Source organism: Quercus robur, chromosome 10, assembly GCF_932294415.1.
Source record: "Quercus robur chromosome 10, dhQueRobu3.1, whole genome shotgun sequence".
Lineage (NCBI taxonomy): Eukaryota > Viridiplantae > Streptophyta > Magnoliopsida > Fagales > Fagaceae > Quercus > Quercus robur.
Genome location: NC_065543.1, coordinates 45,730,472 through 45,757,373, shown reverse-complemented (window position 1 = coordinate 45,757,373; position 26,902 = coordinate 45,730,472). Strand labels below are relative to the sequence as shown.

At 34.7% G+C, this 26,902-nt stretch overlaps 3 protein-coding genes and 1 pseudogene across 3 annotated transcripts; all 4 read right to left on the bottom strand.

Moving 5' to 3' along the window:
* Window positions 1-4,136: 4,136 nt before the first annotated feature.
* Window positions 4,137-7,628, bottom strand: LOC126701904 (carbamoyl-phosphate synthase small chain, chloroplastic-like; annotated as a pseudogene).
* Window positions 7,629-7,739: 111 nt separating this feature from the next.
* On the bottom strand, window positions 7,740-12,132 carry LOC126701903 (uncharacterized). Its single transcript, XM_050400345.1, has 3 exons — window positions 11,965-12,132; window positions 8,579-10,034; window positions 7,740-8,474 (listed from the first exon to the last, which is right to left on the bottom strand). The coding sequence occupies exons 2-3, from the start codon at window positions 10,018-10,020 to the stop codon at window positions 7,871-7,873; spliced, it is 2,046 nt and encodes a 681-aa protein (XP_050256302.1). The 5' UTR covers window positions 10,021-10,034; window positions 11,965-12,132; the 3' UTR covers window positions 7,740-7,870.
* Window positions 12,133-13,606: 1,474 nt separating this feature from the next.
* Window positions 13,607-17,526, bottom strand: LOC126701975 (protein CURVATURE THYLAKOID 1A, chloroplastic). The gene is made up of 5 exons (XM_050400455.1): window positions 17,257-17,526; window positions 15,815-15,915; window positions 15,529-15,636; window positions 15,256-15,327; window positions 13,607-13,937 (listed from the first exon to the last, which is right to left on the bottom strand). The coding sequence occupies exons 1-5, from the start codon at window positions 17,423-17,425 to the stop codon at window positions 13,872-13,874; spliced, it is 516 nt and encodes a 171-aa protein (XP_050256412.1). The 5' UTR covers window positions 17,426-17,526; the 3' UTR covers window positions 13,607-13,871.
* Window positions 17,527-20,692: 3,166 nt separating this feature from the next.
* LOC126701677 (1-deoxy-D-xylulose 5-phosphate reductoisomerase, chloroplastic) lies at window positions 20,693-26,027 on the bottom strand. Its single transcript, XM_050399982.1, has 12 exons — window positions 25,842-26,027; window positions 24,944-25,122; window positions 24,400-24,486; window positions 24,112-24,237; window positions 23,961-24,023; window positions 23,688-23,837; window positions 23,410-23,477; window positions 22,709-22,820; window positions 22,488-22,592; window positions 22,197-22,318; window positions 21,713-21,859; window positions 20,693-21,133 (listed from the first exon to the last, which is right to left on the bottom strand). Exons 1-12 carry the CDS (start codon window positions 25,933-25,935, stop codon window positions 20,965-20,967), a joined length of 1,422 nt encoding a protein of 473 aa, XP_050255939.1. The 5' UTR covers window positions 25,936-26,027; the 3' UTR covers window positions 20,693-20,964.
* Between the last annotated feature and the right edge of the window lie 875 nt (window positions 26,028-26,902).

The following is a 26,902-nucleotide window of genomic DNA, read 5'->3' as shown; positions in this document are numbered from 1 at the left end:
TGTCGTTGAATAAGAGATCTATATAATTTAGTGAGAAATCATTCAGTCTTAATAATTCATTTTAATTCTCAAGGAATGGAAGAGGTTGCTTAGGTGGATCCCAATCAAACTTCTACCTCTTTCCTAATGCAAGTGTGCCATGCACCAATCAAGCCACTTGCAAAATATCACCTAAAAATGAATAGCTTCCAAAAGGAAAATTCTTCAACTTTGGATGTTGGTGCATTGTTTATTCATCTTTTTGATTGGTTGATTTTGTCTGCTAGAGTGGGTAAGATTCCTAAAAGAATAGCTGGCCATGTTCACAAAGAACCCCACTTTAAATGCTCTTTCATCTCAAAAAGCCTTCATTGTTTTTCTACAATTAAGTATTAGTCTCAATCATAACCATATCAAAAGGTATTTCTATCTCTCAGAAGCTATATACAATTATACAATTTAAAAAGCTAGAAAAAGATCCTAGCTAGCACTACTTTCCTCATTTTACATCAAAGTTCTTTTTTTTTTTTTTGGTTTCCCACAAAAAGTGTAAAATGTACTAGAGAGTTAGATGCTTGATGGAATGGAGTGGTAGACAATGTGATTACTTACTGTATGACTAACAATACTTTCTTCCATTGGTGGAACACACTACTACAGTGTACCGACCTCCTATTTATGTGAATGATCCAATCTAACCAAATTGGATGTCACCAAAGAGAATGAAAATACACATAATGCAAAATAGAGATCTATTTTCTTTCTAATTGCACAATAAGCCTTGAAGCCCAAGTTAGTGGCCCATTTACAAACAAGGGCTCTATGTCCACTGAAAACACATTTAATCCTTTCATAAAACCATGGCCCAAGTCCATTGGTCATTTGAATTTTACAGCGAGGGGAGATGTGGTTTGGCAAATAGGAGAGTTTTTTTTTTTTCTAATTGACTCCCTTGTTAGTCATGCCCTTAGTCAACATGCTAGCTTAAGATACATCAACCAAGGGTTTGGCTCTATTTAGCCGTACGGATGTTTAGTCTTCATGATGTATCACTGAATGCTTCATGGTGTCATCATCAAATAATTCAAACCGTTATTTGTTAATTGTTTTAATGTAACACTACTAAATGTCTTCTTCCGCAACAAATACCTTAATCATGTCTGAATGTTTTCTACCACTACTAACGACCCACGCAATTACAAGATAAGGTTTGTATCTTATTATTTCAACTATTTTTTACATTAGATTCTCAAAAAAAAATAATAATAATAATAAAATAAAATCTCTATAACACCATTTCTTATCTTATTTCAATTTTCAACTACTCATTAATCATTATGTTATGTCCTTGCCTAGGAAAAATACAATAATAATGACCAACATGCTACCTATTGACAAAATTTCCAAACTCGGTTCCTTAATATTTTTAAGTTTAATTGTCGTTGTATTGAAGTGCGACACTTGTACTCTTGTCTTAAAAAAAAAAAAAACTCCAACAATATGAAATGGGCTTAAATCTCTCTCTCTCTCTCTCAAATGGCCTAATCTTAATGTATGGCCAAAAAAAAAAAAAAATGAAAAATGCGTTAATTGCACTTTCCCCACCTTAATTATGGGTTACATTGGCAAATTTAAAGTTTATGGCGTAGATTAAAGTGGATCCCATAGTTAGGGGGAAAGTGAAATTAACCCCTAGAAAATTATTGTCCTTAGTTTACCAACACCACAGCTTGAATTTCTATTTCATGCATTATAATTCCGTTGCCTCCGCTCCCTTTTAAGGGATTTATTGCTTCTTTAAGCCAATGAAACATTGATACTCTCATATACAAATATCAATTTCCTTGACTTAAAATCTCATTCCAAGTTTGAAATTAGCATGGACAATGAATGAAAAGCCATCACATAGAAAAAAAATTATTTAATATTTCGAGAGCAATATTATTTAGGCTCACATAAATGACGGATTCTATTTTAAATTTAACTAATTTTATTCACTATTATGCAAGATGAATAAACAACTTCCGGTCTACTAAATACTTATTCTACAATAAATTAATTTAATTTGTGTATACCTAGTCACATGGATTTTCAAATGCGCTAATCATCTTTTTGTCCAACATATATACCTTCTAAGTTTGGCTTTGTTTTTGTTTTTGTTTTTTTTTTTTTTTTAATTTTTTTTTTTTTATTGCGAGCAATGTCCACTTAAAAAACACATGAGCTTTTCTTCTTGAGAAAGTGAGAGGTTGGAGACAATCAGACAGCTTATACTACATACGACATCCATGTTTAGTGGGAGTGTTTGAATTTTATTGTATTTTGTCTCCCATTATAAGAAGCTTTTTTTTTTTTTTTTAACCCCATTATAAAAGTCAATATGTGCATTGAATCTCTTACTGGTTTTAATTTAATAAAACAGCAGATTCTAGAAATGAACCTTCTATATCAAACAAGAAAAAGCGGCTGTGGTAAAATGCACAATAAGCCTTGAAGCCCAAGTTAGCGGCCCAACCACCATATTTACCCATGGATGACATGGGCCGTGTCAGATGTCCATTTACAAACACATTAAATCCTTTCATAAAACCATGGCCCAAGCCCATTGGTAATTAGAATTTTGCTGCAATTGGAGAATGGTTTGGCAAATAGGAGAGTGGCTTTTCTAATGGGTGTTAGTCATGCCCTTATGATCTATGTTAGCTTGAGATACATTAACCGAGGGTTTGGCTCCATTTAGCCTAGTGTTCATGTTTAGTCCTCATGATGCTTCACCAAATGTTTCATGGTGCAATGATTCATATTATTTTGTGCTGATTACCTCAATGTAACACTACTTAATGTTTTCCACCATGACAAAATGCCTTGTCAAGTCTGAATGCTTTCCACCACTACTGACAACACAAGCAATTACTAGATAAATTTTGTATCTTATTATTTCAACTCTCTCTTACATTAGATTCTCAAAAGAAAAATATCTTTTACATTATGAACATTACTTTTGTTACATATTTATCCCTTATCTTCATAAAGGAAAAGTACCATACCACTAAGTATCTCTTTTACACCATTTCTTATCTTGTTTCACCTACTCATTATGATATGTCATTGCCTATGGAAAATACAATAATAATGACCAACAAGCTACCTATTGACAAAAGTTTTAGACTCCAATTACTTAACATAATTAAGTTTAACTACTGTTGTATTGAAGTGTAATACTTGTTTTAAGAAAAACTCACCACCGCTCACGTTAGACGAGTTGGTACTTCCCCAAGTCTTAAAGGCTTGAGGAGTTCATGAACCTAGGTTCGAGTGATCCCGGGGTAGGGTTGTACTGTCGATTGTCAAAAAAGAAAAGAAAAAAAAGACTCCAACAATATGAAATGGGCTTAAATCTCTCTCTCTCTCTCTCTCTTTCTCTCATGAAAACAGCCTAATCTTAATATATGGTCAAAAGAAAATGAAAAAATGGGTGAATTGCACTTTCCCCATCTTAATTATGGGGGCACATTGGGCAATTTTAAAGATTATGGTGTACATTAAAGTGGATGCCATAGTTAGGGGGAAAGTGCAATTAAACCCTAAAAAATTGCTGTCCTTAGTTTACCAGGGCCACAACTTTAAATTCTATTCATGTGCTATAATAAATATGAAAACTTTATTATTCTCCCCTAGAAAGCATCAGTGCATTACAACTCTTAAAACATAAGACTCAATACTTATTCCTAGTTGAAATAGGACTTTATTTTAAACCCAAACTAAATAACTAAACTCAAATGAGACCAAAATAAGACCCAATGGACTGCACAGCCCTACCATAAATTATGAAATTACAAAATTACCCCTACCACTTAAAAATAAATAAAACAAAATAAAACTGAGATTGACCCTATGCCTGCATCAGCATGTCTTAAATTATTCATTCTTGTACAAATCATCAATGGCTTGTTCAATTTAGCACATTGTCAATTATTTTACCAATCCTATAAACATTAGCAAAACTGACAATGCAACACTAGTCTTCTCCTCTCCACATAAAATAGCCGATGTGAACTTCATGGACATTACAGAGATTGCTTAAACTGTCATCTTGTGTGCTCAAGCGTTTTCTTTTGCTCGCTTCATCAGCTCTATGAATTCCAGAAAAGCTGTAGCAAGAATACCTTATGTCAATACTGTGGTGGAAGTTATGTCATACAACCTATATAAACATAATTCACAATATGGGCTAAGAGAATTAAAAAGGAAATCCCCAAAACCAGCTCTTCTCTCATTCGTTTAGCCTCTTCGACTTAGCCATGACTTACTTTAATACATATCTCAAGGAATGCTCTAATACAAATGATGTGAGCACCTTCCCAATGGGTGAAAATTGATTCTATACGTTAATGATAAATGTGTGTGCATGGGGGGGAGAGAGAGAGAGAGAGGGGGGGGGGGGGGGGGGGGGGGGTATGCAAGACCAGCACAGCTTCCATCATTAAGATTGACATGAGTTACTTCCACACCCTCTGGAAGTGATGCAGGGTCAACTGCATAGTTGTGATTCTGCCAGTTTATAAATTTAAAGTGAAAAATACTCCCATAGGAAAAAAAAAAATTATATAATTTACAAATGAATTACATTACTTTGACGAACTGTGAATTCTTAGGTTTAAATTACTAATATATTACTGAAAAAGAAAACATTCGTCAACGTCATATTTAGCTGTTCCTCAGAGAAAAGTTTAAATGTGATTTAGGGAGAGAAAAAGTCAATAGGTAGAGTTAAATAAAATTAACACACCTGAGCACTAATTTCAACATGCCCACTCCGAAGGTTACGAACTGGATGAGTTCCACCATGGTGACCAAACTTCATTTTAAAGGCTGTACCTCCTAATGCCTGGCCAAGCAACTGAGGACCCATGCATATTCCAAAAACAGGAACCTTACCCAGAATTTCCTTCACTGTTTCAACTGCATAAGGAACCGCAGAAGGGTCTCCAGGGCCATTGCTGAACCCCATATGGCTTTATCTTAAGAGTCTCTGAAGCTGGCCATGTTGATGGGACGACTGTAATCTTACAACCATAGGATGACAAGCGTCTAAGTATGTTATGTTTGATCCAAAATCATATGCAACAACCTTCAGTTCATACACAAACACGAAAAAGAGTAAGAACAAATGCCAATTTATTCAGGGATGGTACTTTCAAAAAAAATTAAATAATACTTACAGGAAAAGTGTTTCCATCTCTCCCATTGGTGTTAAAATCCCACTGTGACTTTGTGTTGTCAGTCCATTCATAAGGGGTCTTGGATGAAACACCACTTATCAAATCAACACCTGCAAATTAAAAGCATGAAAACTGTGGACTTAAAATTTTGGCAAGAAAAATAGGGACCTAAAATTTTATTATTTGGCCAATGACCTTTAGGTTAACTGGCACCTCTTGGTGTTTCCAATGGAGATATCCAGGATATGAATCCTCCCTCCCCCACTTGAAATGTTTTTTTCAAAAAAAAAAAAAAAAAATTTGCAAACCCCTTTAACTAACAGCATCAAATCCTTACCAACAATGTCCCATGAATGTGACAATTCCAATAGTTCCTCATCTGATTTAGATTCTTCTGTGCTCAAAACACCGATAAGACTTCTATCTTGCCTTAATCTACAGGTAATAGCATGTGTGTCAACATCATCTGTAGGATAATGACACAAAATCAAAAGATGAAGGGAGGTCAGAAGTTTCATGGAGAGCAAAGCTCAATAATTTAAAATTACACATGTCGAAAGTATTGGTCTTTAAGATAACTCATGCTATATTAAATAACATTTACAAATCCCCATGATGTTCCTTTCTGCTAAATAATCACCAAGTGTTTCTGCACATCTCCAATTTGAAGTACTGGAAGAAATTTATAAAATTATAAATGAGCACAGCTCAACAACAAAGTTGCTAGCATGAAAGTTTCCAAAGCAGCATTAACAAACTGTACCTGATACTTAAGCTTCTAATGACTAGACCACCAAGGAAGCATTGCATTGATTCTTCATTATCTGACATTAAAGACATCAAACTTAGATTTCAAATAGTATCCAAGACATAAGAGTTTGCAATGACTTAAAGTACAAATTTCACCCACCAAAATTTACACCAGTGTTGCCAATATGTGGGTTTGTCATCAGGACAAACTGTCCAGCATAACTAGGGTCTGTAAGAATCTCTTGATACCTGCAGAACACATGTATTACAACCATAAATCAAATTCCAAATATGAGCATCCGTGTTGCACAACTAGTTAACTCATGAACCTTAATAATAAGTTCTCTCTGTTGTTAAAAGTGCACCTAGGCATGGTTAAAGCACAAAGTACCAAAGGAAAAGCACTTATTGATCTAAAATAGAAGCATGTTACAAGTGTTAAATGTGTAACAGTATGAACTTCTTGTGGAAGCTCCAGATGCAAAAAAGTACACCTTACATTTCCATCATAACATAGAATTCAAACAATCAAAATCAATCAGCATCATCCAACTAAGAATAACACTTGATTAGTTTTCAGCCATCAAGTATAAATGTTACTGCACATTCAAATGGGCATATAATGTTCAATACTTCGTGTTTTGTGAATCCCAACTTTTCCATGCAACTTGCTGAACATACCCAACAATGGCTTGTTTTCTGATAGATTAACAACATTGTAAAGCTATTTTCAAATCAATCCTAGAAAAGCTAAAATTCTGTTATCTTTATGAAAAAAAACAGTTCTCAAATCTCAAATCAGCACTGATATGTTGGACAGAATTTGGTCATAATTGGCAACGCAGGTATCTGTCAGCATATTGATGTGCTAGAAACACGGAAGATATTTGATATAATGTATGACTTCATATGTTTCACATCACTTTCTTCACTAGCTGATTCTTTTTTCTTTTGATAGGTAAATTTCTTCACTGGCTGATAATATCTATGGTATCACTTTTCACTACACCACGTCCTTGTGAACAGCGTAAATGTGGGAGCATCTACATCACTAACAGCTATGTTACTGTAAATTTAGTGAGAAAATGCAAGTTCCTTGACTTAGTTGTACTACCAGAAAACATAAATTAGCTTCAAAGGTGTGCAGTTATTTGTGTAAGTTAAACCATAACCACAAGTAAAATTGACGAAACACCATCAATAACAATAGAACAGTTTCTTCTAGCTTATGGAAAAAGGCCACTCTATCTTCATATCAAAAGTCCAAGCCAACGCAAGGGTGCCCAGTGGATAGTTGAGAATACACCATGAAATGTGTTGGGACAAACAATCTCTCACAGAATAATGACAAGGGATTAACCTATGTGGCATGCTTAATAAATCTTAAGAAATGAAAATTTCAAAACAGCTTATCCGGGTATAAAGAATTCATAGACCAGCTCACCCTGTCAAAGATGTATTGAATACCACTTCACCAACTTGTGTTCCTGAAGCACCAAATGACTTAGCCCTCCAGATTGAACCATCTTCAAGCACAAGTCTAGCATCTGAAGTTTTCCAAGGCCTTTCTACCAAACCTAAAAAAAATCGAAGTTGCACCAACACGGACACGGGTACGACACGAGTACGGATACAGGAGTACGGCAATTTTTGAAAAATAAGGGTATGACACGGCATGAGTACGGAAATTAAATAATTAATTAAATTTTATATGTAGGCATATTTTTAAATATTTTTAGACATAAAATACATTTATGTCTAGAATTTAAATTATGTAAGAACTACAAATAAGTAAACTAACACCCAAGTAGTACAATAATACACATAAAATGTTTAGAGTACAAACCAAAAGTTTAAATAGGCTACATTCAACATCAAACTAAAAACATAAAAGGAAAACAAGTTTTAAACTTTCAAGATTATCCCAGAACAACAACATCATCATCATCAACATAGTCATCATTCTTAACAAGACTTATCTCCATCTCTGGCTCATCTAGTGTGAGATGAGCAATCTCAAGCAACCCAGGTCCTCCAAATGGTTCATCCCAAGTATCTCCACCAATGTCCCACTTCTTAGAGTTTCCTTTAGTGTACTCTTCCCTCCTCCTTGAAAGAAGTCGAAGATTAGAATGAACAAACACTAAATCTTCAGCACATTTAGGAGCAATTCTATTCCTCCTCATACAATGGATGAAGCCATATGTACTCCAATTCCTCTCAACACATGATGATGAGCAAGGCTGTCCAAGAAGCTTTAGAGCTAAAGTTTGAAGTTTTGGTAACTTGGACCCATAATTTGACCACCAAACCATTGGATCGAAGGTCCACCTATCATCCATGTTATCATTATCATAAGCCATAATTCTTGAAAACAAGCCAAACTCCATAGCAACATTCCTCCTATCATCAGGATCAGGAAAGAATCTTTTGAGGCACTTGTTTCTCTCCCCAGAAATTTCAGCATCCTTATGTGGCACAACACGGCCTCTGACTTCCTCAATCCATTGATTAGTATAATACCTAGTTAAAAGCAAATAAATAAGTATAACTAATGAGTTTAGTTTATTTGTTTAGAAATGCCTAAAAGAATATAAAAGAAAAGATTAAAGAGATAGAAAAATTACTTCGGATTCAAGGAGTGTGTTAGGCAATAAAGTGGTGTGCAATTTTTAGTCCACCGTTCAATGAGTATACTATGTACCACCTCATAGAATGGAGACTCCTCATAGTCTTCCTTGCCTTCATGCCGGTATATTTCTTTCTTCACATTTTCTATCATGGAATCCCACATTTCATACACCTTATGAAGAATAGGTGCATCCATGTTAGCCACTCGAAGCATCTCATAAATAGGTCCTGTGAATCTCAGAATATATGCAACCTTGTCCCACCACAAATCATTCAAAACATAATCCCTCACAGTTTGAGCTTTTCCTACATCATCTTCTCTATATGACATCCATTCCTCACCAATGACCATATTTTGAAGATGCTGTTTTACTTGAAACAATCTTTTAAGCATGATGATTATTGAAGCAAATCGTGTTTCAGCAACAGCAAGTAGCTTCAAAGGGGAATATGAATTAAAAATTGCTAATCTCATAGAATGATTTGTGATGAAAATACGAATGAAAGTTGCCTCATCTGCAACTTGTGCAATCCATTTACATTCATTATATGGAACCTCATTCTGCAAAGTGTTCTTAGGTGCACATATATTCCTCAAGGCCAAATTGAGGGTGTGCACAACACAAGGTGACCAAAATATATGAGGATATTCAGCTTCAACAATAGATCCTGCAGCCTTCATAATAGATGCATTATCAGTAATAATTTGGACAACATGTTGATGCCCAACCTCACCAATGACCCTTAGAAACAAGTCAGAAATGAAGTGTTTGTCTTTATACTCTTTGGTACCATCAATGGATTTGATAAAAAGTGACCCTTTCTCTGATGTAGCCATAAAATTAATAAGTGGCCTTTTTTGAATATCTGTCCACCCATCACTTACTATGCTTAAACCCTTTTCTTTCCAAGTTTCTTTAATTGACTTCAACAACTTCTCAATATGTGCCCTCTCTTTATGCAACAAACTTGTTCTTAATTTATTGTAACCCGGAGGAATATAGCCCACTAAATTATTATTAGCTGCAAATTTGATCATCTCAATCCAATACGGGTTCTTAGCAAAGTGAAAGGGTAAACCAGCAGAATAAAATGTCCTAGCAATAAGAGAATCTAATTGCTCTCGACATTGATTGTTAAAAGCCTTCTCCAAAGGAGAATTCCCAACCCCTTTTTTTTCCTGAAAAAATGGATGACTTGTAGCTGTATCACTCTCACTAGGACCCAAATTAGGATTACTAGCAAAATCAGTTGGTAAAGACACTAACTTAGGCTTCTTCAGTCTATGCAAAGATTCCTCATACGCATCTTCTAATTTCTGCATTTCATTCTGATACTCATCTCCAACCTTAACACAAGCTTGTATTCCAAAATTAGGCAGTTTAGTAACAAATTTCCATAGAGGAGCAGCTGACTCATTTGATTCTTCAGTACTCATTTTAGTAAAATCACCTACAATATTTAACTTTAATAGATAAATAAAACTATAGCAGGACACACAAAAACAAAAATCACTAAATTCATAATAAACATTATAATTTATAAGGCAAAAGGCTGAGTAAAGAGACAAAAAAAAATTAATATATATATACATAGTATAACACAGTGAGAGTGGGATTAAAAAAAAAACGCGTGAAAAAGAAAGATTATAAGTAACACGGTAACAGTACACCCAAAGCAAATAAAAGAAAAAAAAAATCAAAAAACAGAGAGAGAGAGAGAGAGAAGAGAAGGTTGGAGGGGTCAGACTTGTCCACGTCGAGAGAGAGAGAGAGAGAGATCGGAAGGGACAGAGGGCACAGCAATTGTCTATGGAGCTCGCCGACTCACCAATTAGCCCGATCTAGCACCGGCGAGGGATAGAGGGCAATGGGTGGAGGGAGGGTTGGGCTGTGGGTTTCACGGTAATGATTTCTCACTTCTCACTTCTCAAACTCAAGCTTTTTTTGTTTTAGGGTATATCACAAAATCAACAGTAATGATTTGTCCATTTGTCAAAATCTGTGATTTTTTTTTTTTTTTTTTTCACTGCTGGCGTGTCCACCGTGTTGGTGCCGCGTCGGCGCCGTGTCGAAGAAGCGAGAAAAAAAAAAAAAAAAGACACTGCTCGGACACCAGAGTCTGGCGAGTCTTACCAGTATCGATGTCCAACACGTGTTGGACACCAGTACTTTGCCAAAAATGGCGTGTCGGTGCAACCTAGAAAAAAATATAAGATTGCATTGACTTTTAAGTACCATAAGTACATAGACAACAACATGAGTAATGATGGATACAGTGATATGAGCATTCACATCAGTTCGACTAAAATAGCATAAGCCCCTAAATTTGGCCAATGAACCCAAAAATAAAAACACCCCATCAGCTCATATATCCATTATACAAATAAGATTTTGCTATAGTGCTTGTTCAAATTTAGGAGGCACTGTAGCTTATGCAAAACAATTTTTTATTACTTTTCTTTTGCTTTACCAAAGGGTGAATGAAGAGAGTGAATGTTGGTTATTCTGTGTGAAGAAATTTTGATATTTTAATAAAATAAGAATATAGAATAGATAATCAGTGTGGGTGTTTTGAAAAGCAGTTTAGCTAAAATAGAAAAAAGCAGGTTCTTATTCTAAAATAAACACAGTAATTTTTACATAAGCTTTCTGTCTAAACTACCATTTTGGGTCTCTCAATTATGTTTTAGTGTTCAATTTAGTCTTAAAAAATGGGTTCAATTTTACACCTTGCCTTCACTTGCCACCAAAATTAAAATAGAAAAAGCAGGTTCTTATTCTAAAATTGATTTTTACATAAACTTTCTGTCTAAACTACCATTTTGGACCTATCAATTATGTGTTAGTGTTCAATTTAGTCTTAAAAAAAGGGGTTCGATTTTACACCTTGCCTTCACTTGCCACCAAAAATTTAACTGCCAAAATCAAACAAATCATGCTTTGCTTTGAACCCTTTGGTCTTTTATCAATAACAATCGAATTTGAATCACTCAATCAGTCAATTTATAAATCAAATTTCACCATAGACAGAATTGACACAATCAATAGTTGAGAAACAACATCAAATATATGATACATATATGCAAAAGTAGTGAACTTTATTAGAACACAGGAATGACAGAGCTTAAGGAATCACCACAGTATGATACATATATGCAAAAGTTGTGAACTTTACTAGAACACAGGAATGACAGAGCTTAAGGAATCACCACAGTATGATACATATATGAAAAAGTAGTGAACTTTACTAGAACACAGGAATGACAGAGCTTAAGGAATCGCCACAATATGATACACACAAAAAAATCTAAATATTTACAGTCTTTTTTTTTTGGGGGGGGTTTTAAATGTTGAAAATAAAGAAATGTAGAGAGGGTTACCTAAGGAGGCACGGTGGTGGTTGGAGGAGGAGAAAGAGACAGAGCATCGACAGTGAAAGGCGGAGACTTGATCAAGCAAAGCAGCTGAGTGGGTTTGTCACCGTCACACCCAATTCCATTGCTTTGCTTCCCATTCTCCAAGTCTCACACAGAACGAAGCGGCACTTTTGAGTTATAGAATAAAATATCTTTTTTCATGTGCTTATTTATAATAGTATTGCAAAAAAAAAAAAAAAAAAAAAAACGTATATGAGCTTATTTATAATTGTACCTTAAAATATAGGAGTAATACATTCGATTTATTTTTCTTATTTTATTGTACAAAATTATAGGATTTGTTTAGTTAGGTGTTTGGGAAACTCAAAACTCCATTCATAACAGCAACTTTTCGTACCTTTTTCACAAATGCTCATTTTAGAGCCAAAACATCGATTTGCATCAACTTATCTAAATGCACCCCTAGTAAACAATTGGTTTACTTTGGTCCAATTGGTCAACTTGGTCAATTTGGTCCAGTCGGTATACTTCGGTCCACTTCCATTCAGTTTGGTTCATTTGGTTCATTTCAATTTAATTTTTCCAGTTCGATCTACTTTGGTCTAATTGGTCTACTTCGGTTCATTTAGATCTATTTAGTTTTAATTAGTCTACTTTGGTCCATTCAGTCCAATTCAATTTACTTTAGTCCATTTTGATCCACTTAAGTTCATTTTGATCCATTTCCGTCCAATTGGTCCACTTCTGTCCAGCTTCAATCTTTATATGAAAATTGATTTAGTTCTCACAGGTGTCAAGACTTCGATTTTTTTTTTTTCTCTTAAAGTGAAAAAATAATAATAATAAAAATCAGCTTTAGAATCTATATTTTTTTCATTCTTTAGCAAAATGTCAGGTCATATTATGTTCAAAAAGTTACATGAGTACACATTTGAAATGGAAATTACCAGCATTCATATCAGGCTCAATACACTTTCAATCAAATTTAGTATAAAAAACCTCACTTTTGTTATTTTAATTAATCTATTATTCATAGACAACTACATCAATCTCAATATTCTACCATTATTTTATTTAAAATAGTATGATAAAGAGAGACGTGAGAATACGAATAAAAAAAACCTTTTTTTTGTTTTTTGGGGTATCGAGTGTATAGTGCTCTATTAAGCCAATGTTCACTTTTACTTTATTTTTTAAACAATTTATTGAACATGATGCATGAGTCTTTTGGCTGAGTGTAGTTAAATTTTTGGCTAAATGTGGTTTTGAAGAGTCTGATACTAATGCTGACAGCCTAAGACTAACCATTTTGGCCCAGATTGTCCACAGCAGTTAAAGCTACAACCTAGTCCACAAAATGTAGCCACATAGACAATCAACATGTCCAAACTTAATAAAAGCTTGCTACATGATGTAATCTTCACCTCTGGCTGGTTTCTTGCAGAAATTTCCACAACATGAAACATCCTAACTCTAGTTTGATTTTGTGAACTTTGCTAGTGTAATATAGCTGGTTTTGACTCTGGCACTGGTGGTTCTTATCCTAGTAGGTGCATCAACCGGTTTTCTCTTTTGCCTCCAAGTAGCTAGCTCTTCTCTTATTGCAATGACAAGGGAAAGAAAAATCAAAATGCAAACAGCAACAAGAGCTAATATTTCATAGGCAGCGTAAGAGCTGCTTCATAATCACTATTGTGGAAGTATAATCAACAACTGCATACATTTAGAGTTGTAAACACAGAATTGCCCAAGTCTTATTTTAGGGATAAAATGGGAGAATACAACAGTAATGAGGATTAATACAAAACCTATTCTACATCACAGGATACAGATGCCTCTCATAAAGGAAATACAAGGAGACAAAACATGATGATAATCGCAGGCTTCAATTGCCACAAAATCAAACAGATCTATTCAGTTCCAGCAATCTTCTTCTTCAATGATTCAATATCTGTAGCCAGTTCCTTTCTGCTTGACTGAAGTAAAAGAATAACATCATTTGTTAGAATAGGTGATCTATATGCTAATGAAAAATACATGAGGTCTATCAGTATCATGATAATAACTAGCTTATCTTGGATACAGTAGATATTCTGAGATTAAGGTCCAACCACATCGAACCCTCTCTCAGGTTTGGCTCCGTTTTGTTTTTTTTTTTTTTTTTTTTTTTTTTTTTTTTTTGGTGGATAATCAAGAGACCTTTATTGAAACAAGCTGGGATGGCAGAAACTACAACAAATCACACGGCCAAGCCAGTAGGCCAGACCCAAAACAGCAAGAGCCCACGAATAGGATAAAAGCAACACCTCCTAGGCCTAAAAACCAGAATTACACCCCAACTAAATAAACAGGAACACGAGCAGGGACACCGGCCACAACATTCTGACAAAACAACTAACACCACCCCCATAAAAGCAACAAACCACTCTAGATCACTACGGCAGCCTTCAACTGGACCATAGATCACTTAGAACTAAGCAGGGCCTTCCCATCTTTAGAACGGAATCTGCAAAACCCCATCTGTAACAGAATTCTTGATTAATTATGGAGCAAGCATAGGGCATGCCACCCTCAATTTGAGATTTGACTTGCTTCCTAATGAGTTCCCCAATCTGGTCCTCCGTTTTGACCAAGCCTAGGAAAATGATAGCGTTCCTCTTAGCCCATATTTGATAAACAGCAGCACTGAATGCTAGCCTACTACAGACAGCCTTCAAAGAATTCCCTATTCAATTCTTCTCAGCCCAATCAATTAACTTATCCCATTCATCCCCAGTGAAGAAAAGACGCTCCCTATTTTCCACAGCAGATATGGTTTGGTTTGGCATTCTCTGGATTCTTTTTTTGGTTACAGTAAGTTGAGGGGACCTTGCCCCAGGGGACAAACCTGAGTCCTCCGCCTAGTGCTACTAAGCCAAGAGGCTCTTGGCCCTTTTTGACTAGTTAAAAGTTAAGGCTTAATAATGTGATTTTATTCACGCTGATTTGAGGTCAAGGGGTGAAATTTCTACTTTCTAATGTGATTTTATTCACATCGATTTGGGACTGCAGGATGAAAATTCGAAGCTTTCCAAATTGAAAATGAAACAATTCAAGCTCTAGTGATTCAAAGGAACAATAAATCATGAGCTACAGAAAAATGGGAAACCGAATCAATTGGAGTATTGCATGTGGAATGAAAACATAAATGCAACAAAACCGATCTAATTGCCCCTAAAACCACAAATTCTATAAATAAAGTACTTATGATTTTAAAGCAAAAAATATATAAAAATTGTAGTCTCTTCGATTTACCTTGAAGAGAAGGTAACGGTATACAAACCATCCTGTATATCCTAGCCCTACCAACTCCATAATCTTTGGAAGCTGGCAAAAGAAGACAACCATGTCAGAGTGCTTGAATAATCCGCTCTTATGAGAGAGAGAGAGAGAGAGAGAGAGAGAGAGAGAGCAATTTTTATTTGCTGAAAATTTATCAGCCTACTAAGGACTTAAACCACATAAATTTCTTTGATATAATCCAGTTTAAGAAAATAGAAGCATGTGCTATTTAAAAAAATCACCTACCAATGGGACCGAGTTGATGGCACTAACGAGAATCGAAGAAAGCCAAACAGCAACTACTGCCCCACCCCCATAGAGAATTACTGTGGACTTGTTCTCAAGTGCATCCCACTAATTATTACAAAAGAAGGAAATGACTTAAACCCATAGAATTTTTCCTCAAAACAAAATAAGTACCATTAGTAAACTGTAAAGAGTCAGAAAACAAAATCAGTTAATTCAAAAGACACAATGCACGAGAAAATTGGTAAAATTTCTTCAGTAGTACTATGCCAGCTTTCCTTCTTACCTTCTCCTTCAAGTCTGTAAAAAGTTCATTAGCATCAAGGGAAGTGGATGTGTCTTCTGAGGAAGAGGCTCCGATCTGAGACAGAGAGGACCTACGGCACTCTGTTCAAAAGAGAAACAAGAATCTTAGTTATACAATTTAAACAGTTTCAATAAACTGTTTTACTTCTTTTTCTCCAAAAAAAAAAAAAAAAAAAAAAAAATCATTTCTTTCTTTTTATGACAAGGCAACGTTCAAGCAACTTTTACAAATAGAAACAAATTAAAAATGGAAAACTCAGCTCAATCACAAACCAATAAACAGTTAGAACCAATGATATTGAAGAAAAAAAATACTCAATACATAATACACAGACTCATGCATTCTCCAAAAAGCCCATCAACGTTATCTTCCCTTGCATGTCTTGCACATAAGTTTTTAAGCACCCTCCAAAAGTGTAGTAAGTCTTAGAATGCCTTTATTAAGCATTTAGATGCTCTCGGTCAATTCCCACATTTAATTGCAATTCACAATATGGGAACTTAAGTTCCATTTGCTCACTCATCACCTACTATCAATCATACTAGAAATTGAGTAGGCTGGCCTCATTCCAACTACAAAGTTTGTACATTAGGTTCAGTTATCCTCTGCTTCAATTAGAAGTATGTTAAAATTGGATTACTGTTTTATATCTATTTTCATATTTTAACTCCCTGATGCCTATTCCATCAATTAAATGATCGCAAGTCAGCAAATCCCAACCACATTCCTTCAAATCACCATTTTCAACAAGCATTTAGGCTATGACTCACTCAACTAAAAACACACATTCGTGTACATCTCAACCACCTTACGTAGCAAATAACGAAGTTAAAAAATTTGTGGGGCTTTATGAACCAATATGTAATGTAATTTCCAGAAATTTTACTATATTATTTGGTTTCCAAAAGTTAAGAAGAACCCAGTTGAGTGACACACAAATGAAACCCACACATTACTAAAAAATCCTCATTCCCAATCTACCATAAGTCCATAAGCTGGGACCACATGCTCCATAGCAACTCAAACTCAAAAAATAAAATAAAACGATGACCCATTTAAATACATTTTTAAAAGATTACTTTAGTTTAGTCATTAAGCTCTAAATTTTTTCATATATTATTTGGTTTCCAAAAGCTAAGAAGAACCCCGTTGAGTGATACACAAATGAAACTCATATCACTAAAGAAAAGAAAAAAAAAAAAAAATCCTCATTACCAGTTTCCCATAAGCTGGACCAAAATATACACATAGCAAGTCAAACTCAAAACTCAAACAGGAAAACAAAACAAACAAGAAAAACAAAAAATAAAATAAAAAAAATGACCCATTTAAATACATTATAATAAGATTAGTTTAGTTTAGTCATTAAGCTCTAACTAAGTGCTTCACCAAATGCCAAAAAGAAAAAAAGACAAATATACCTGCAAAGTGCTTAGTAGAAGCTGGGAAAGAAGCAGAGGACAGGCGAGGAGGTGGGAGGTAAGGCAAGGCAGAGCAGCGAGCGGTGGTGGTGGTGGTGGTGGTGGAGAGTCTAGGGACTAAGACGGCGGTGTTAGTGTAGGCCGTCGCATACGGCGTCGCTGCTGCCATGGATATTGATGATAGATAGACTGAAATGTGGACAACCAAACAATCAATGTGTTGCTCTCTTTCTCTCTCTCTCTCTCTCTGTATTTTTTTTTGGTCACTTCGAGTTTGTGTTCTGAGTTCTGACTTTGATAATGTTTTTTTTATTTTTTTATTTAATGTTTTTTATTATCCTTTCCTCGGTGGTTGATAAATTCGGTCTAACGTTTTTGATTGGCTACTTCCCTATCCGATATCCACGTTTGTGGTTCCATACACTCTCTATTCTCTTGGTCTTCAGCTTCTCTTTTGTGTGTCTAGATGCACACCAATATTTCACTAAGAAAAACGATAAATAAATAAATTAATTAATTAAAATTACGAAACAATGTCATGAGAATGTACTTGTTTATGTGACTTAAATAATATAAGGGTTTTATTAATGAACGCCCTCAGGGCATGCATTAAAATTACAAAATGATGTCATGAGAATGTAATTGTTACTATTACTTAAATAATATAAGGTGTAAAGAACTGGTTTGAGTTTCTAGCTCAAGATATGAATGGACTTAAACTCAAAAAGCCCAAAACAATGAATTTGTATAGAAGGGTTAAAAAAAACTGGGTTTTAGCTAACCAAACAACTAGTTAGGTAGGCTTTATGATAAAAGAGTGAAAATATACAAGTTTACACTAAAGAAAAAAGTCTTCGGCAAAATCTGAGGAGACTGATTCTTATATAATGTTCTTAAGTAAGGTTACAAGTCTAGTTCTAAATTGCTACAATGTTTTTTTTTTTTTTCTTGATTTTCCCGATCCCTTCTCTATAGAGGGTCTCTTACATTATATAGTTCCCTTTTGATGATATTGGCCTTCCATTTGTTGATCATCCAAGTCATCACTTGAGTGTTTGTCGTATCGGACACCCTTACTGGCCCCTTGTGAGTTGGGGTAGCTGATACAGCATTTTTCAGGAGTCTTCTCCACATAAATGCGGTCAGAAAGTTAGCAGTAAAGCATTTAATGCGGTGGCAGCAGCTTTCTCTTAGATACCTCTGGACCTCCATCCCTCTTGTACGTTTGTAATGCACATTCCTACCAGTAGATCTTCCTGAAAGGCTACTTTGATCGACATGATATACCTTTGATCTGTGTTCTGTTTATCCGAGGATATTCTCCTCCTCGGATCGCCTTCCACAGCCTTTCTGTTTGCATCTTACTTATGAGATTTTGAGCTTGACACCCTTACTATTGTTTACTCATCCTCAGACCAACCAACGTCCTCGGCCAAGGCCCAATATACAAATTCGAGCCTTTATCGCTACATAAGGGTTTTACTAATGTATGTTCTTAGGACATGCATTAATAAATCATTTTAGGTAACTTTTTATGAAAAATATAAAAGTTACCAATTTTTTTTTTTTTTACAGCTTTTTTAATTCTCCATAAAATGACAAATGTTTCCAAAAATAGATGACTAATATGTGCTTTTAAGGCGCACATTAATTGGACCCAAAATATAATAAGTAAATGTTTAATTTTTTTGGATAAGATAAAATTTTAATTTATAGTAAAAATAAGAAACTGAACCCTTTTTTTTTTTTGGATAAGATATAATTTTAATCTATGATGATTGTTCTTAACATGCATGTTCTTAGGACATGCATTAATAAATCATTTTAGGTAACTTTTTATGAAAAATATAAAAGTTACCATTTTTTTTTACAGCTTTTTTAATTCTCCATAAAATGACAAATGTTTCCAAAAATAGATGACTAATATGTGCTTTTAAGGCACACATTAATTGGACCCAAAATATAATAATTAAATGTTTAATTTTTTTGGATAAGATAAAATTTTAATTTATAGTAAAAATAAGAAACTGAACCTTTTTTTTTTTTTTGGATAAGATATAATTTTAATCTATGATGATTGTTCTTAACATGCATGATTTTAAAAATCGAAATAGTCAAATAATCGAAAATATGCCCGGCTTTCAATTTTTACTAGTTGAACTAGTAGTTTTTATAGTTGAACAAATACCGATCGATTTTTTATGTAGGTTAGATTTGAACCTCATATTTTTATTTTATAATTGGTAATATTTTCCAAACTAGTGTAATAAAATTTGTAATATCATTCTTGTTATAAAATATTTCAAATCTATTAAGGTCGGAAGTTATGAATGGTAAAAATGATAAAATAACATCAGTGATACACTAGTTGAAAACCATAAAAACTTGTTAAAATTTAAAATACATTATGAATTTTTTTTTTTAGTGTTTCTATGTTTGGTTGAATAAATCAAGTGATTCATTAAAAATAAAATAACATGAAATTATTTAGTGCACATGGCACATAACCCTACCTGTGAGTCTTACACATGTAGAGACAAAGTACCCCATGTGCACAAAAATTAACAGAATGGATTGAGGCTTGTCAAGTTTCAAGTCCAGTCTAACTCTGGGCCTAAAAGAAGCCCAAATGTACCTATGCAATGCAAGGGCCTAATCATTGTGCAGATTGAGCTTGGTTCAAATCCGGGTTGCAGCCTAATGTGTCAATTTGTCCCCAATCCAATCCAAAGTCCGACGAAAATACAAAATTGTTTCAGACCAAAATCTGTCACTCTCACTCATTTAAGTCAAAAAGATCCAACTGGTCTATAATACAATCCACATTTAATGTGCCAAACTTCCACTTAGATTTTTAGGTCCTGGTCAAATTTTGCTACCTCTAAACTCCACTGAAGATACAAAGAGAAGTATCCTACCACATGCTACAGGATCTAGAACATCAAAAACAATAGGCACTACAAGCTTATCAGAATCCAGAATCCAAGGGGTAGAGGGTTCCCATGACTTTTGTATCATTTTCAGTATCTGTTTCTTGCTATGAAATAAATAAGATAGTGAATTGATAAGATAGTGACATTGTTTTAACTCTGCAGAAATATCTTTCTCAAACTACATCCCTGTTGGGAGTGGAACACACGCAAGGAAATTAATTTAGTTAGTTAGGAGATTTGAGTCTTACCCATCATTAAATGCACGAAAAAGCCAATGCTTTCTAGAAACAAAATTTGTTTAGAACAAGGCCAAAGGCATTAGAAATGATTGTCATAGTGAAGAGCTTTCTGATCCTATTTGCACAAGGTACTGGAAAAGAAGTGGTCAAGACAATCACAGAAGTTGCATCCTCGTGGCGAAGTGAGATTATCATCAATTTTTTTGGTCTTTCTGTTAACATTCCCATTGATTTCTTCTGAATTAAGCACTTAAATGGCCAAGATACGCATTCAAACATTCGAAAACCTATCATTGGGAACACATTTCAGATACCTATTTTCATTTTTATACATGTTCGATACAATTGCTCAATTTTCCCCAAACCCATTAATGATACAGTCACTGGACCCACACCCACCCCCCCCCCTCTTTCCTTTTTCTCTCCTCTTTTTGCCAAAACCGGCAAAACCATCCTTAGCAAAAATGCTAATTTTTGGCAACATCTCCATTCCAAGTTGGACCAACTTTATACAGGCCAACAAGGGCTAGCTTCACTCATGCAAGAACAGGACTTGCACGGGAAGACTCTTGCAAACTGGCAGCATATTTCCGTGCCCACAAGTCATAATGTATAATTTCCTCAAGGGAAGGTGAAGTCACCAACTCCTTCTGATGCTGATCACATGTTAGCTCCACAACCTTGAAAATATCTAGATATTTAATCCTGAAAACAAAGCAAACTATTCAATGGCGAAGAAATCACATCGGGAAGCAGTATTTATATAAGAACAGGATTGCATTATAAATGACTAAGTAGGCAAACATCTGAGGTAATTTAATAATTGGATTCCAAATAATATATGTTAGGCAAACCAGGATAGTGAATGCAAATGCAAAGGGCAAGAAAGCCGGTCCAGTTTGAAAGTATTAGTTTCATGACAGATGCAGTTTCTACAGATGTAAATAAGTAGTCATGCAGGTTACTTGAGGTGGAAGAGGATGACAGAGGCTCAGGGCCCATGGAAAATTTCCCAGGGAATTTCAAAATAGAAATAGACCAGAAAATTTTTGGAGAAAAATACCAATAAACTGATCTTCAATCTCTGAAAAAATTACAACCTTTACAAAAGGAAAACATATAATATTTTGCATATTACTGAAAAATAAGCAACAAAAGTTACGTTATTTGGAAAAAGAGTCCCAAGGAAAGCAGAAATAGAAAACACACTTATCAAGAAGATATGCACCAATGTTCGAAAGGAAACATTTGGACTGAGTGAAAATCAAGAAATGGAACACATACTTTTCATCAATAAACATCTCTACAGCTTTCTCATTAGCAGCACTAAGAACACCTGTCATTGTGCCACCAGCCCGTCCAGCAGCATATGCAAGATCCATCGAGGGGTATTTTACATTGTCAGGAGCTTTAAATGTTAGTGAACCAAGCCTGCATAACCCCATTTTAACTTGAGTCATATTAAACAAGCACGCTGACATGAAGTTATAAGCATGTTCACCATTTTCAGCTTGATCATCATATCTTAAAGACTCTTGGCAAGAAGAGGAGTTGCTTATCTTCTAAGATGAGAGTTCTCACTATAATTTTTGGAAAGGTATCCAGAAAAAGGTTGTTTGAGAAAAGCAGTTTGTGCGACCAATTTAGTGAGCATCTACTACTAAGGAAATTAACCCTGGAAATGCAGGTAAGTGATACCCGCCTAGAATTTAAAAAGGAAATGACAGGGAGTTTAAAACCATAACATGATTGGGGAAAGACTATGTACTTGCAAAGATCAAGGCGAGGCCAAGTCACTTCAGAGCAATAGATTCTGTCTGGCCACGACATTGTGTAGAGAATGGGCAAGCGCATATCAGGCCACCCCAACTGTGCCAGAACAGATGAATCCTGGAAAGAAAGAAAGAAATAGAGATAGATATAAAATGAGAAATTTCACATAAATATTCAGAAGCATTATCGTATCAATTTCCCTGCCTCTACAAAAATAAAAGCATTTGCAAATGTCAGACACTTTAAACATAATTAGAGCAACACTAAAAAATGTATAAAACCAAACCTGTGTTTCAACCATCGAATGGATGATAGATTGCGGATGAATCACAATTTCAATATCATCATATCCAGCTCCATACAGGTAGTGGGCTTCAATGACTTCTAGACCCTATCCAAAAAAATAGGAACTTATTTTCTTATTCCTGGCACCTCATACCATTATAGCACATCAGTCGGATGGAGCACAGTATTTCAATCTGAACTACAGACAGAATAAGAACAAACCTTATTGAAAAGGGTAGCAGAGTCAACAGTGATCTTTTTCCCCATATTCCAGTTAGGATGCTTCAAGGCATCAGCAACTTTAACATCTTTCAGTTTATCAACAGGCCAATCCCTGTTGGTAAACAAGTAACCTAATTGTAAAATTCAGGTCCTTTTTTCATTGATAAGTAAAGATATCTTTATTAATATGAGAAAATCAAATACACAAGAAGTTCATCAAGCCACTCCTAAATATTTATAACCTGAAATCTAAAATTCTTAAATGTATTAATTATCAGTGGTAGGAGATGTGAGTCATGTGACACTCCAAAATTGGCCATGAAAGAAATTATATGAGTCAGATATACTACACATGAGAGGCAAGGAGCTTTCAATGGCTTTGCAGGAAGCTATCATTAAACTGAAAATATAAGAAAAATGTCTGGGGCCTGAGATGTTTTCTTGATGCTTTCCTTTTGTTCTATAAAAGGTAATGTATACTAGAGTTCATTAAAACTGTACTAAGAAGATTTTCAAATCACTAAAAAACATTGATCACTAAATACATGTCTCATCAAGCAAACTAACATAGAAGAGCCAAATTAAGCCACATTGGTAATAATTGCATATTGACTCCAGCTCTGCAGATTAGAAGGATTACTGCCCCCTGTACATTAAAAGTTACAAGCTTAAGTATTATAGCTTAAATTTTGATTTCACACCTGAAAGCCCCACCAGACGCGGTTAAAATAATGCGTCGAAGTGCACCTTCCGGCAAGCCTTGAATACACTGAAGAAGAGAGATTTCTTTAAGCTTTTCTTCTTATAAGCGTATTGTGGAGTAAAATGATATAGTGATCGTTCAAGTGCCACAGATAACATGAACCAAGTAATATTCAAGAATTATTCATATCACCACCAAAAACAAAAAACTAAATGTAATGGAAGTATCTGAAATTTTGTTGGATCAGCTTAGCAATCAATACACGTCTTTTCATACCTGAAATATGGCAGAATGTTCTGAATCAGCAGGAAGAATTTTTATGTTATGCTTGTGAGCTAGAGGAAGGACAAAGGGACCTCCAGCTATCAGGGTCTCTTTATTGGCCAAAGCTATGTCTTTCCCTGCTTCGATTGCAGCGACTGTAGGCTAAGGAAAAAAAAAAACAGGAACACTTCAGTTAGCCAAATATGTGTTTGTTCCTAATAAGTGATATCTTGCTTTTGGTTTCGCCCTTTCAATAAAAAAAACACTTAAAATTGAAGGATTTACCTTTAGTCCTGCACAACCTACTATTCCTGTAACTACAGTAACTGCATCTGGGTGGCGGGCAACCTGAAAAAATATGCAGAAAATATCTATTGAATAACAAGAATGGCTTTCATTATCCAGACAAAGACCAAATAAATAGATTGTATGCCACCTCTATAACTCCTTGCTCCCCAGGAATAATCTCAGGTTTTGGTTCAACATCAGCCAAAGCTTCCTTGAGTTCATCAACTAAGGACTCATTTCTAACGGCTACTAGTTGAGGTTTGAATGTTTTCACCTATCCAGAAAGAACAAATAAGTACATAAAATGAAATCATCAATAATACTGGATCATAATCAAGTGACAGCTCAGACTATCATCTAAAAATTTAATTTAAGGCTTGCTGTAAATCGGAAAATCTAAACCAGTTCTATTATATGTTATGTATCTAACCGTTACCTGATCTGCAAGAAGAGTTACGTTTGAACCAGCTGCAAGTGCCACAACTCTGAATTTATCAGGATTCTCTGCCACAATGTCCAATGTCTGTAGAACACCGAAGCTAATTCTAAGCAACTAATTATGGGTCAAGACATACTTCACATGCCAAGCATTAGTTTGAATTCAGAACAAAAACGTTCTACCGTCAAACAAAAAATTAGACAGAAAAAAACAATAACAATAATAATAATAATAAGAAGTTAGAGACATAAAAAAAAAATTCACTACAGATTCCACAATTACAAAAGGAAATACCAAATAGACGAGTTTCTTACAAAACAAAATGAAAAAATTTTAGTGCCAACTTGACAATACATCATGTCATCAGTGTTTATTGATCTCAAAACCTGCTAATCCTTTTTGGTTTCCAATTTCCCTTTATAATACATCACAATTTACAATATCTAGCTAGTACCAACAACACATTTTGTAAAGGTGCATCTAAATGTTCTCCTTAAGTATAATTTTATTGTGGTCACAAAACAAATTACTTTTGTTTTACCTGAGTTCCAATTGACCCAGTTGATCCAACAATGGAGATAGGCTTTGGACCATCCCAAGTCTTACGACCAGACTCAGGAACGGCTCGTCCTGGCCAGGCCGGTGGAGGTCCCTGTGCCAAACAACGAATATTTTTCCCAAATACCACTCTATGATCCTTCCTCTTCAAATTATATCCAACTACAAATCAAAAAGAACAAAAGATTAAACCCCCAACAAAAGGGTTTTAAAGTCAAACTACTTAACACAACAATATCTAATACACTAATAAAAAATATTGAAAATTTCACCAAAAAATCATTGAAGCATAATTACTGAAATTCATATACTGTGAATAATCAACAACAACAACAACAACAACAACAACAAAATCATGACCAAATTACTCTACAAATCCGAATAGCATTTTCGAGAATATACAACACCAAATTATACTCAAATAAAAGTTTAATATATCAAATTTCAATTTTCACAGACCCAGATACTCAAAAGTTCTAAAATCCATACACACACACTAAAAATTCAACCAAAAGCAATAATGCTAAACACCAAAAACTACCCACTTCCAAAAAAGGAAAAAAAAAAAGCTTATTTATTTATTCAGTTAAACCTCTTTGTAATTAAAGCTATATTCTTTGTTCATAATTTCAAACAGCAACCAACGCAGAGAATCAAATGTTAAGAACTGGAAGTACATACAAACATAACTGTTCTGTACTTAAGCTAAAGAAAGCAAGTGTTTGGCAACAAGTTTGAGTTTTTCTCTCATATAAACAAAACTGAAGTACCCAAAGGAAAGGAAGTATCAGAAAGCAACTTTTCCAGGATTTTTTTTTTGCAGAGAAGGAAAATAAAGTTGTGAGCTTTAGAAAGTTAAAAAAGGCAGTGAGTGAGTGAACCTGAGACTGAGAGCTTGTGGGAGTGGTTGGACTTTGTGGAGTCCAAGAACGATAAGGCTTTGATTTCAGCTGGAGAAACCAAATTCAAAGCCATCACAAATAAGATTTCAGAGAACAAAAAATGTTGATGTGGAAATGAAAAACTGGGTTTTTAAGAATAAAATTTGTGGTCACAGAAATGCAAAAAGTTTATAATATATATAGGCCCTGGGTTGGGTTGTTTAGTTTTATGTGGCACGGGATTGATAGAGGGTTTTTTTTTTTTTTAAATGAAAAATGGCTAGAGGGCAATTTGAGTTGGTCTTTTTTTCAACTGGGTGTGATCATAAAAACAATCTACTGATTAACTTGGTTCTTAATTATTATGAGAGTCTAAGTTGGATTTAGGAACCATATCGATCAGTTTTAAACAATTTTGGACATGCTCGCATTAACCCAAATCTCAAAAGTATTAATAATCGAACACTTCATTTAGGGTGTTGTACTCGTTCGTATCAATATCGTACCTATGTCAAACATGAGCCATAACGGCCATTTCATATTATAATTTTTTAGAAATAACACTTGTACTTGTGTATATGTCCATTCTTCCTAGATTAGCAGTATTTTAGCCTTAATTTTATATAGAAAATGGTTATAAATAATAAGTTAATAAATAGGAGTGGAGGGACGAATGGATCGGGGTGAGAGAGGGAATCAAGGAAAGGGTGGCCCCTGAGTGCATTATTCGGATTTCAGTTGGGTCCAAAACCTCCAACCCAACTTTCTTTGTACCAAAATATGTAATTGTAAAGAGTGATGTGAATCATGTGATGTTGCCAGGTCTATTATTATTGCCTGCCACGTACAAACCTTTTTTTTATCGTTTTCCTTTTATTATTAGAACTTTACCATTTTGTGGTTCAAGTTGGTCAATTATAGTAAAATCTTCTCCTCCAATTATATTATATATTGCTCAAGTTTCGCTTATATAAAAAACTAGTCGCTAACCCGTGCGATGCACGGGAAAACTATTAAAAAATAATAAAACATGCATATATTAAAAGACAATTTAAGTTAAT

What these genes read in the sequence shown, in the direction of transcription:
- LOC126701677 (XM_050399982.1), bottom strand. Translation starts at nt 25,935, where the DNA reads ATGGCTTTGAATTTGGTTTCTCCAGCTGAAATCAAAGCCTTATCGTTC. An exon ending in ATTCGATGGTTGAAACACAG is followed by an intron (nt 22,319 to 22,487) that starts GTTTGGTTTTAT and finishes CTTTCTTTCCAG; the next exon opens with GATTCATCTGTTCTGGCACA. An exon ending in CCTCGCCTTGATCTTTGCAA is followed by an intron (nt 21,860 to 22,196) that starts GTACATAGTCTT and finishes GGGGTTATGCAG; the next exon opens with GCTTGGTTCACTAACATTTA.
- LOC126701903 (XM_050400345.1), bottom strand. Translation starts at nt 10,020, where the DNA reads ATGAGTACTGAAGAATCAAATGAGTCAGCTGCTCCTCTATGGAAATTT. An exon ending in ACACACTCCTTGAATCCGAA is followed by an intron (nt 8,475 to 8,578) that starts GTAATTTTTCTA and finishes GCTTTTAACTAG; the next exon opens with GTATTATACTAATCAATGGA.
- LOC126701975 (XM_050400455.1), bottom strand. Translation starts at nt 17,425, where the DNA reads ATGGCAGCAGCGACGCCGTATGCGACGGCCTACACTAACACCGCCGTC. An exon ending in TTCTACTAAGCACTTTGCAG is followed by an intron (nt 15,916 to 17,256) that starts GTATATTTGTCT and finishes TCTTTTGAACAG; the next exon opens with AGTGCCGTAGGTCCTCTCTG. An exon ending in CCATCAACTCGGTCCCATTG is followed by an intron (nt 15,328 to 15,528) that starts GTAGGTGATTTT and finishes TTCTTTTGCCAG; the next exon opens with CTTCCAAAGATTATGGAGTT.